Source organism: Balaenoptera musculus, chromosome 17, assembly GCF_009873245.2.
Source record: "Balaenoptera musculus isolate JJ_BM4_2016_0621 chromosome 17, mBalMus1.pri.v3, whole genome shotgun sequence".
Taxonomy (NCBI): domain Eukaryota; kingdom Metazoa; phylum Chordata; class Mammalia; order Artiodactyla; family Balaenopteridae; genus Balaenoptera; species Balaenoptera musculus.
In genome coordinates, this window is record NC_045801.1 from 35869970 (window position 1) to 35882362 (window position 12393).

The 12393-nt window shown below is 44.5% G+C and overlaps 1 protein-coding gene across 1 annotated transcript in view; it reads left to right on the top strand.

Moving 5' to 3' along the window:
- The first annotated feature begins 1859 nt into the window (after positions 1 to 1859).
- The window catches only part of YWHAZ (tyrosine 3-monooxygenase/tryptophan 5-monooxygenase activation protein zeta), a 32547-nt gene continuing 22013 nt past the window's right edge, over positions 1860 to 12393 (top strand). Inside the window, exons 1-2 of the mRNA XM_036829903.1 lie at positions 1860 to 2416; positions 5283 to 5587. Of these exons, the coding sequence (XP_036685798.1) occupies positions 5294 to 5587 (294 nt within the window). The 5' untranslated portion in view covers positions 1860 to 2416; positions 5283 to 5293. The remainder of the gene's footprint in view (positions 2417 to 5282; positions 5588 to 12393) is intronic.

The following is a 12393-nucleotide window of genomic DNA, read 5'->3' on the forward strand; positions in this document are numbered from 1 at the left end:
TATTCTATCTAGGCACGTATTTGAGATATTAAAGAAACATCCGTTTTCTGGGGGTGGGGGGTGGGGGGCACATGGTTTACTGGATCTCAGCTCCCTGACCAGGGATTGAACCCAGGTCACAGCAGTGAAAGCCTGGAATCCTAACCACTAGGCCACCAGGAACTCCCATCAATTTCCTTTTAAGAAAGATTTTTTAAACTTAGTACCTTCTGTCAAATTTCTGGTGCCTAGCACAAAACTGGAGGCCAAAAAAATTTTTTTTAAAGAAATCTTTTGAAATATTAGTCATTTTAAGTGACTCACTCCCTAAAAGAATTTGCTTGGGAGTCAAAGAAAGGTGACTTTAATATCCCAGAAACAAAACCCTGATCAATTTGTTCATCCATTCAGCCTATGATGACTCTGTTCCGATGGGGAAAATAAAAAACACTGAAATTGAACCGGTCACTGGAAAACTCTCTTCCTGGTTTATCTTTTAGTATCTAAAATGCCAGTTGGAACTTCAGGCAAAACGTCATTTGTAGAACAGTCTTGTGGCACAGACACTGTATCCATCATACAGAAAAAGACAAGGTGCTCCGAAGAACCAGGTGCTGGACGAAGGAGGAAACATTTTCTGTGTCTGCTACCGGTAAGTTCGATCCTCTGCGGAACTTGAGGCTGAACTCCTGTGAGGCTCCTTTGTCAGCTGTGCCTAAAGCAGGGCCCTAGTAGGTGCTCAGTAAAGAGATGTTGGAAAAGTCAATGAGGCCAAGATGGAGTTTACACATGGGTAGTAGGAAGAGCTCTGAGTTCTATGAACTCCAGACGACTTTTGCAACTGGTTTTGCAGGTCAACCAGGCACTCATCTTTTCTAAGCTCTAATACATTTAAAGGAAGACGGATCAGGGACATTTCACACTGTGAATATATCTCTTAGAACTTCCTTAAATTGACTGGGTGGAGGCCCTACCGTTTTAGGTTGGCACGTTAATGCGGCACCTGCAATTTCCGCCCTTCTCCTTCCTCTCTTCCTGGCTCCGGGTCCCTGCTCCTCGCCCTGCCTCCGGCCCACCGCCAGCTGAGTCAATCCGGGCCCCGGGAACCCCCGAGTCCCTAAAACCTTGCTTCAGGAGAAAATACGTAATCATCATTACGTTTTAAACCACTGCAGCATGAGGCCTTTAAGTGAAAGCTTTATTTGGACAGAAAAATGTAACCTACGAGAAACGAGGCAATACGGTCAAACCTCTTTCTTTGCCTCCCTTCTTGTTAAGGCCTCCACGGTCACCTCAAATCCTCCATCTAAGGAAGCTGTCTTTTCCCCTCGGCGGTTGTAGGCTTTGAGAGCCTCCTTCCAGGCCTCAGCTCCACCCGCCCGCCCCACCTCAGCCCCACTTCGCGCCCACCCATTGTCCCCTCGCAGCTGTCATTGCGCGCTGATCCCCAAGTCCCGATTGGAAAACCATCCCGTCGCTCAGCCCACCCTCTGGGACCGGACGCCTCACTCTCTGCCGAGCCTTAAAAGGCCTCCGGCCGCTTTCCGCAAGCCAGCAGGTAAAGCCGCGGCGGCGGAAGGGAGAAAGGGAGGGGCCGCGCGCCCCGGTCGCCCCGCCCGGCGTGGGGGAGCGGCGGGCTAGCGGGGTAGCGCGCCTCCACGCCCCTCCCCGACCCTCTGACCGCGCCCTCCCACCCCCCCAACTCCAGATCATAACGCCCGCGCCGCGGAGCCGCTCTCGTAATCCCGCCCCTCGGATGGCCCCGGGGGCAGCTACCACCGCGAAACACGGAGGGCGGGGCGGGCCAGGCGGCTGGGAGGTGGTGGGGGGGAGGATGTGAAAGGTCCCGGATGTTGCTGAACGGGAGCCCCTTCTAGAGAGAGTAACTGGCGCAGGCGCAGAAAGATCGCACGAAAAGCTACGGTGGGGGTGGGGAGAAATTTCCTGCTGGCTGGTTTAGAAGAGTGAGCCGGCGGAGGTAGCGGGGGGATCCGAAGGGAAGGCGAGTGAGGGGTGGGGGTATTGGTGGCCAGGAGAAAAAAAAAAAAAAAAGAGCTTCCTGTTCAGGCGCACTCAGGACAGGAGTAGAGAAGCTGGAAGCCGAGCGGGCTGGGGAGGAGTGTTGGGAGCGGAGAGGACGCGCGCTCCTCCGCTCGCCCTCTAGTGCGGGCGGGCAAGACGGCCGCGCGCTGGGGAGCGGCGGTTGCTCTGGGCCCCCTGAGCTGTGGGCACCAATCAACGGTTGCCATAGCAGCGTTTGACGTCATCGTGCGTGTGGCGCCCCTGCTGCCGGGGCTGGTGATTGGAGGAAACCCCGTGTCTGCGGAGCGGCTGTAGCCTGTGAGCAGCGAGATCCAGGGACAGAGTCTCAGCCTCGCCGCTGCCGCCCAGAGACCGCTGAGCCCCGTCCGTCCGTCGCCACCCACTCCGGACACAGGTAAGGGACCCGGCCGCCGCCGCCTCGCCCGGCTCCTTCCTGTCCCAGGCCAGCCTTCCGAAAGCGCGGGGGCCGTCCCTGCTCCGCATCCCTTCAGCCCCACTCGCCCGGCGGGAGCGGCGCTGGGCTGAGGCGGAGTCTCCTCAGGCGGAGACGGGCGGCGGCTTCTCTTCCGCTGGATTCGGGCGGGCGGCTCGCGGCTGCTTCGGGCTACTTGCTTCCGCATCAACGCCTCGGCCGCGATGAGCGCCCGGCCCCGGTCCCGTCCCCCTTGGTGGGAAGGGCGCCCACACGCCAGATCCCCGGGACCCGCCCGGTCGCCGGCTCCCGGGGGTGGCCGAGGCACCGCCGGCTGCGATCCGTTCCCACCCGCGCCCCCGAAGCTCCCTCCTCAGCGCCGCCCCGCTGCCTGCTTCCGCCCGAGATAATGACTCGGCGGCTGCGGGCATTGCAGTGGCGCAGGTGAGGCCGCCCCCTCCCCGCCGCCTCCCCCTCCTCTCCCCTCCCCTGCTTCTCCCGCCCGCTCCTCGGCGCAGCCTCCGCGCCCCGCGCTGCGGCGGCGGCACCCAGCCCTCCCCCACCCGGGCGGTGGCGCGGCGGGAGGCCCGAGCACCGGGCTGCGAGCCGGGGCGGCCCGGAAGCGCCCGCCAGGTAGACCTGGGCGAGGCCGCACTTCGGGCGACCTGGCTCCGGGGTGGGGCTCGCCCGCGACCCAGAGCCGAATTTCCTGGGTTCCGCGGGGGGGGGGACTTGAATATTCCTGGCGGGGTGGGGGATGGGCTGGCTTTCTGTGTCCGGGTGGAGGGGGGCTGGGAGCCCAGGTAGGGATGGGGATGGGGAAGACGGTGGGCCGCGTGTCTCGCTCGCTCCCGCGGGGGCTGAAACTGAAGGGTCCTGGTCTGGGTGTGTAGACGGGGACCTCGCTCTGCGGGGCGGGTGAGCCGGAGCATAACAGCCGGCGGTGGCCCGGCTCGCCTGGGTGTGGCTCGCCCCTCCCCCACCTGCCGCAGCTGTCGGATCCCCGTAGACTAAGTAAGCACCCGCGGTGGCCGGTGGCGGACGGACGCCGGTGGGAGAGTGGGGTGTGTCCGCGGCCGGCCCGTCTGGTTCCGCTTCTGCGGGCGGCGCTGGCGTCGGTGCCCCCGGCGCGGGCGGTTCCCCCTCCCCGGCTCGGGCGGGGGCGCGCGGCTCCTCCCTCCGGCCCCGGTGGGGGAATTAACACTCGGCAGTAGGTTGGGCTCCTTGACACAGATCCGCCATGACAAAGAGGGAGACTCGGGGACCGAGCGGAGGCACCAGCTTGGGCGGAGCCAAGGAGGGGGGTTACGGATGGCGCGGACGGAAGGGTTTGCACTTTAAAGTCGCAGTCGGCCCGTTTTCGTTTCACCCACCTCGACGTCTTAGGCCGGTTAAGGGTTAAATGGGTGCGGCCAGTCCTTGGAGCGCTGGTTATTCTAAGAAACCTAATCCATTTCCCGCTTGTACCCGAGGGGTTGGGGAGAGAAACCTTTGTACTGGTCTTAGATAATTTTCATTAGAAGCAGCGTTAGTCCGAGAGCGTTTTTGAGTTCCTAGGGGAGAAATTAGTAATTTCAAGAAGAGGGGGATGGGGAGGTTATGCGATCACAAATTTTAATTTTCGCATTGAAACAGTCTAGTTCCCATTCAAGCTCGCTAATCACTTGTTCAAACACAGGACCTGTGCCGATTTGGTTTTTTTAAAAAAAAGTATTGTGGGATTTCCCTGGGAAGGTAAAGAAAGGGAGTCATTTCCCGTAGTGAATGACAGTGTTTCTTCTGTTCATCATAAATCCTGTACCCTGTGGGACCCCTGTATGGGTTAGTAGCTTTCTGTGCTGCTTTAGGACCTTTCAGAAGGATATCTTAAGGAGTAGTAAAACGGGGGAAATTGAAAAGTCGAAGGAGCTTTAAAATGAGAAAGAATTAGGAAGTTACGATATAAGGGCAGCTCGGGTGATAATGTATTCAATTAAATTTTGACTACTAGGAACAATGCAGTAATTCTGCATTTAAACTGAACAATGACATCAGAAACACTGGTGACACCGGGAAGCACTTAACATATACATTTTAGTGCTCGCAGATAGTAAGAATGAAGTTCCAGGATTCATGGGTGTTATTTTTTAAGCCTGTGTGCATATAACAAGGTACAGATAAATGAAACGTTAGGGTCAGTTATGTATTGATCCTTGGTGGTGGTTTTACATTCACAGTATTTTAAAACAAGCAGTTTGGTCATTTCTCACAGAAAATTGGCATGCTACGATCAGCTGTTGCAAAGATCAGTGGACTTGGGGTGGGGGTGATAACCAACTAAAATTTAAACACTCCTGACAAGCGTAGCTATTAACAAAGTAAAAGGACATGAATTACATTCAACTGACAGGTATCGTGATTCTGGAAGTGTGATAGTATAATGTTCTTCATAGGTGGTGTTTTCACTAAAAGCTGCTTAATTTTGGATTATTTAGTGATACTTGAAACTGGAGTTGAGATTTTGACCAAGTAAGATAACGGTTGGTTTTTAAGGCCGCCTCTTGGTGAAATGTGCTTTAACCTTTTGTGAAATTAGGATCTTCTGAACAAAGATGAGGTAATGCAATTTTAGTTTTGCTAAACCAGTGTTAATGGCTTTAAATGTACCCTCTGCATGCTGAGCATGCCAGTTTTTTTTTTTTCTTAGCATTCTTTTGTGAGGTTGCATTAAATTTCTCATGTAAAAAATCTTCCATAGGTAATTAGGTTTGAGGTGTTAACATAGCTTGTTTACAAAAGGTATAATTTTCAGTCTGTTTGTTTTAATGGAAAAAAATATCTAAATGCTACTTTTTTTTTTTCCCGGCAGAACATCCAGTCATGGATAAAAATGAGCTGGTGCAGAAGGCCAAACTGGCCGAGCAGGCTGAGCGATATGACGACATGGCGGCCTGCATGAAGTCTGTAACTGAGCAAGGAGCTGAATTATCCAACGAGGAGAGGAATCTTCTCTCAGTTGCTTATAAAAATGTTGTAGGAGCCCGTAGGTCATCTTGGAGGGTCGTCTCAAGTATTGAGCAAAAGACGGAAGGTGCTGAGAAAAAACAGCAGATGGCTCGAGAATACAGAGAGAAAATTGAGACCGAGCTAAGAGATATCTGCAATGATGTACTGGTGAGAATCAAACCATTCAGTTTAGCGTCGCTATAATATAGAGTTCTTGTAATGCGTATCAGTTAGGGTACTCTCAACTTTTTCTTTCTTTGGTTTTTCTTTTCCTTTTAAAGATGGGGTGTTCTAGATTTACAAGTCTTTCAGGGTGTCATTACTAAAAGATGTTAAGACACTTGTATAAGGTAAATGCAAAGATGATTATCAATCAGTTCAAATAGATTAGTAGTGTTTTTTGTTCTAATTGAAAAGGTAAAGTAATAGTATATCATTTCAGTTATGGTTAGAATATTTGTAGTAGTTCTAGAGCTGATTTTCTTTAAAGTACATATATGGATGCAGGAATTTTACATACCCTGTTTTAGGTAAGATGTAACAGGAGACTCACTGTAGACTTAATAGCCTTCCCTGGATTAGCCACTGTAATGTTAATGTAATGAGTCAGCCATGCAGAAAACTGGCTTCACAGTTGCTTTTGCCTCTTCCTGCATTTAAGTGTTGGAGGTCAACTTTGAACACTGACAACCACAATAAAAGATTATGAAAAACTGAAGCTTGATTTTTCCAGGTTCATTAAAGAAGTATTTTAAGTATTCAGTATCTACTTGTTGAAGCACTGCTTCTCTAAATAGCTTAAAAGAATTGAACATTACATTTTGGTTAATTTTAAAATTTTCCTACAAATGATGATTTTCTGTGTCAGAAAAGTTTAAATCTGAGGATAAACTGGTAGGAGATCCAACCATTTAGCATGTAACAACCTATATACACTAATACTTTCCCTTTTTAATGAAGCAGGAGTTTTTGGAATAATATTTGAAGTGGGTTTTACTAAATGATTTCTCTTGTATTTCAGGATTTCAGGTTACACATTGGGTCTCAGTATGGCAGGGCTCTGGTATATAGAGAGATGCAGTATCCCAATTCCTCTGAAAATCCAGCTGCACTACTTAATTATTTGAACCTTGTTCACGGAAGAACTACTATAACGAGCGATATAGGATTATTTCTCATGTTGTGGGTTTGGAGTTTTTGTTAAAGTTATAATGGTATTATGATTCCTTTATACTAGTCTGAGACTAATGGAATATCTTCAGTTCCTAAATTATGACTTTTTTTCTTAAATGATAATTTTCTTTAGGCTATCTTTTTAAAGAACAATAATATTTTTTATTTTAACATGGGCACATAGTCTTATGTGGTATCTGTCTTGTGTGTGGTTTGTTTTTGATTGCTTACTTGAAATCTTTACATTGATAGCTATCATTCATTTCTAAGATGAGAAGGGAGTTCTGGCTTTTATTTATACTAAATGACAAATGCTCATCTTGTGGTTTGCTAAGGTAATAAGAATATTTAAAATTTGAAAATATGATATTTTCCTATAATAAAGAACATGTCGGGCTTTTCCCACCTTGCTCTGTTTACTGATTAGTACCTGTGTATGTTACTGAGTTTTGTTCGCTCTGATGTTTTTCCTCCAATTATTACACCTTATAGATCAAATAATTTTTATTTTGGTTTCAAAGAGTTTGCTACAAGTTATAATTTCCCTTAAGACAAAAGTCAATTTTAGGAATAAATGGGGGACGCAGTAACATTTACCCTCTACTTACAGCTTATTTGCGATTCCAGGTAGGTATTTGCATGTTTTCCACACAAGAAGTATAAAAGGTCCTGTCATTGTGAGGATTTTCCTAGGAAAAGACTATAGCAGTTTTAACTTTACTTCCCTTTGGTTTCCTTATCAAGGAAAAAAAATAGGATCAGTGGGTGAGAATAACTGGATTAATCTCTAAATAGCTTCTCCTTGTTGATATGATTATTAAGGGGGTTTCATACTGGTCACTACCCGTGTTCTTCAGAATAGCACTGGCTTCTTACCAAGTCTAAACGAAATTTCCACTTGGAAAGTATAGATAAATGAAAGTTTAATTCTTTTATTATACAAAAGACTCAGAGAATCCTAAACAAGCTTTTGCTTCCAGCCTTAGTCTTTTCTAAAGTAAAGCTCCATTAGTGATCTTTGCATGGCTCATGCCTCCTAACATATAGTAGATACTCAAGTATTTGTTAAGTAAATGAGCAGAAAGGCTTCTTTTGGAAAAGAGGATAATAGAACTAGGTCAGCAGCACTGCTAATTTTCCAAGGCCTTTTCTGTTTCAACTTGGGAAAATTCGATATTTACAGATACTGTGATTCATTACAGGCAGGCTTCTTTCTTTCCCTGTCATCTTTTTTCAGGCAGGTCATGTTGACTCTGGAAACATCTTGCATAAAATTCCTTTTCCCCTTTTTAGTAAAATGGAAGAGTAAAATATAGCAGAACTGTTATTTCTCCTAGAGAAAAAAATTGTTTGAACTGATTTACTTGATGATTAATGAAAGTGTGCTTAATTATATCTCAATATCTTACTTATAAAAATATAACCAGTTACAATTTTTATTACTCTAGTTTTTTTCTGAACTTTGACTTTTAATTTGAGGAAAACAAGCAGGTAATTCCTTTTCAGAATTAACATTATTGGCATCAGTGATGAACCAGACTTCATTGTTCTATTGAGTACCTGTGTCATACTGGCTAAGAACATATTCTCTTTCTTCCTATTAGTGGGAACTAACCTCCACGGTTCAAAGTTTTTCTGAAGAGCTCTTTAGTCCATTATTAGGTTACCGCCATTCTGGTTATGTGCACTTTATCAAGTGTTTGCTTAATTTATACCATTTACTTAAGCAGAGAAAGAGCAGGGAACATGTTACTTTGGACAAAAGTTTTAGAGCATTACTGTGGAAAATGGTCACTGGCTTTATTCTTCACAACATGGACTTCTCTTTATGCCAGAAAATTTGCAGTTTTCTTCCTTGTGTCGTTAAATTGTGAACTAATGCAGTCTGCCTTTTCTACCAGATCTTAGACCAAAAGCTCTCGTGTTAGTGGGGGAGGGGATCAACACCTCTTCTGCCTAAACTCACAAGAAGCCAAAAAATTGGGTAGTTTATCTTGAACATGATGAAATGGAAAATGAAATGAGGATATGCATACTAGATTGAACCTAATTCAAACTCAAAGAAGAATGTAGCGTCGTAAAAAGAGCTCCAGGTTTTGAGTCAAACCGACTTTTTACCATTGAATAGCCGAGTGGCCTAAAGAAATCTTTCATCCCTCAGAGAAAACTGAGCTCAATTAAATGGGAATAATATCTACCCCTTAGGATTGTTGTGGAGAAAGAAAATCAGGTACTCTTAGTGCCCCAATTTATCTCAGTTTGGGGCTTCTGTTTAAAGCAGTGACAATAGTACAAACCTGCCTCTAATAATACAGAGGTCTCTTAACTCAGGAGTCCAAGAATGGGATTTAAAAGATCCAAGAAGCCTTAAAAATTGTGTATTTTTCTAGGGCAGAGGGCCCATACTGGCCAGAAAATTTTCAAAGGTTTCATTTAAAAATTGAAAGCCACTGGTATAAGGTAAAGAATGGCTTCCTTTCACAAATCAGTAAAATCATGAGTCTGCCATTTGTAACAGTTGGCAACAGTAGTTGTGTGATTCAGTTAACTTGACTGCGTTCCATTTTATTATGCTTCTCTACGTTTTTAAGGTGTGGTTTTTAAGGTGTGGTTGCTGGGCACTGGTTTTTATCTCTAGCTCATAGAACTGCCATTAAGCAGGAGCAAGCTAGGAAACCAGGCAGCTTTGGGGTCCTTCCTAGTCTGAATATGTTAACACATTTTTGACCAGAGACGTATTATGGCCACAGGCGTTAGTTTCTGCAGAAATCCCCTGGTCAATAATGTGTTAATATGTGTCTTAGGCTTTAAAAACTGCTATATAGAGTTTTAAGTTGAAAATTACTAGGCAGTTCACTTATTGGAATAAGGGCTTCTCAGAAGAATTCTGCAGTGTCATATTCATTTTCACGACTGTATATATTTACATGTTTTTGTCAAATAACTGCTTTTGGTATGTTTCAGTACAAAGACCTTATGTGACATAGCAGATAGCAACAGTCCCTTCCAGGAAGGAGTATATTGGATAGTCTTTTTGGGAATAAAATTCAGTAGTCTTTTTAAAAGAGTTTTCATGATAACCATTAAATATTGACCCTGGTGGTGTATTTTGTATATTTGGGAAGTCTGAGGTGTGTGAAGTGTAAATGAAAGAAAATAAAGGAACAAAGAAAGGAAAGGTAGATGTTTGCCATTTGGTGGGAAGGGGAAGAATAACAACTTGATCAAGAGCAACAGGTTACCTGTCCTTTTCTGGCATAGCAATACTTAGATAAGAATGAAGTCTTTCCTGCCTGTTCTAGGAGGAGATATAGATGACCTAGAGATGTTTAGTGATTAGATGAGCTGTGAAGATAGTGAAAAGTGAACTAAGAGGAAAAGATGAAAGGATTCAAAATTGGACTTAAAACAAAAAACCTGAGTAAAATCTTAAAGTAGAGGAGGAACATGCACACTTACGCATCTAATCTGCCCAAGAAAGAGGAAGAAATTGTATTCAGCCCTAGCAGAGGCTTTTGAATTAGAAAGGAGGGAAAATAAAGCTACCTTAGAGTTGTAATAGCATATGGAGAGTAATTTTGCTTTTCATTTTTTCTTCTAAAAACCCAACTTTATCAGTAAAGAAATATTACTGGTAACACCTCAACAGTGGTACGGTAGAAGACCCAAGTTAGTTGGTTAATTGGAAAGTGGTTCAAGTATGTGTTCATACTTGGTCTAAACATTTATTTTCAATTAAAACAGATGTGTATGTTCATTTGCCCATTGCTAATGTGGAGCTAAGACCTTTTCTCTGAATATGCATAGATCCACAGTTTGAAAATAATTTACTAGATACCCCTAAAATAGATGCATCCATTACAAAATGCTGTTTGAGTTTGCATAGCAGAGTGAGAACTTAAAAGCTAGAAGAGTAATCAGTTCATAATCCTAGAAATATGCAACTTTTCTAATCTTTTAGTTGTTTGAATAACCCAAGTGGTGTGCGTGTGTGTGTGTGTGTGTGTGTGTGAGAGTGTGACTCTCCTTTCAAAACCAGTCGTTCGACGCATTCAGCTTAGTTTTCATAGGAACACTTCTTTTCATACTTATACTTCATAACACTTAAGTAACATACCATTTTAAGTAATTATAGCCAAGTATAATGGCATAGTTCGGGGAACAAATATGGGACTCTTAGTAAGGATATAACTGCTGATAGAAGCTGAAGGGAGTTCCAGAGAGTAGCCGAAAAACCTATCTGAAATATTTAGCCCAAAGTCATGGACATGATTGATGTTTACTTAGGAATGAAAGGCCTAATGTAAAGCCAGTCTATTAGGTAAGTAGGATTTGGTTAATCCAGCAGATTAAGTGATGGTTCATTCTTTCGGAACAGTAGGTGGGAACATTGCTTTATTTAAAAGCCTTTTCCAATAATTTTGCAAGAGATGAGGAGGAGAGAGAGGGGTACTGGTTAGATCATGAAGGGTCTACTATGTTATAAATTAAGGAATGTGGGACTTAATGGCCATATGAAAACTTCAGGCAAAGGAAATGACACCAGATTTTGCCTCTTACAAGGTGTGTTGATAGACATGCAAAAACAATTCTGCTTTTATAAAGAAAATCAGAGCTTTTGATTTGACCAATTTTTTTGATTTCTGATCATCCGGTTCTGTTCTTTGGACTAACTTTCTCCTTTTACTAATGTCAGAAACAGATTCTCAGTGCCCTCCATCATAGTTTATCATCATTCATATATTAACCTTGGGGTTTTGTTTGGCATTGGGGCTTTAACCTATGAAAGACATAGGGTTTTTTTTTTTCCCCCCATGAATATAATACCTATTTTCATATCTGATGACTGGTTCTACCACATAGAGGGAGCCCAGTATGTGAAATAGTTCTTCATTTATAATATTAAATTAAATGTTATTGGACCATTTAGATTAATTTGACCACAAGTTTTTTTTTTTTTTTTTTTAATTTATTTATTTATTTATTTTTGCTGTGTTGGGTCTTTGTTTCTGTGCGAGGGCTTTCTCTAGCTGCGGCGAGCGGGGGCCACTCTTCATCGCGGTGCGCGGGCCTCTCACCGTCGCGGCCTCTCTTGTTGCGGAGCACAGGCTCCAGACACACAGGCTCAGCAGCTGTGGCTCACGGGCCCAGTTGCTCCGCGGCATGTGGGATCCTCCCAGACCAGGGCTCGAACCCGTGTCCCCTGCATTGGCAGGCAGATTCCCAACCACTGCGCCACCAGGGAAGCCCTGACCACAAGTTTTTTATTCCAAAATAGGTGATCTTTGACACAGTTATACTGAAGAACATTTGTGTGTATGAGAAATTTTTTAAAAGTCAATTACGGGTGTTCTGATGTCAGCTAAGTTAAAAATTTAATGTAGTCCATTGAAATTCTAATAAGCATTAGAATTTTTTTTCTAGAATTCCTGAGATATTCCTCTTGTGATTTCATCCTGGTTTCCATAGCTCTTTTCTTTATTAGGGTTTTACATTGAGAATGAACACTGCTCTTTAGAGGATTTAGAATTGCTGTCAATTTCAGCGTGCTACAAGCAAGAGTTCATCTTCCTTTTGAAACTACCTGTCCTTCCTAACCTCTTAATTTTTAGCACATTTTCTAGACTTAATCAAAATGACATCTTGGGCTCAACTTTGACTTCATTTTCTGATTGCAAGTTATTGCTGTGTTGCCTACATCATAGGTTCTCAACCCTTTACATTGTTGATACTCATTTGTATGATGCACTCCCGTGGGTAGTACCCAGGATTATTTGCCATTGCCATTGTACTAGTTAGTA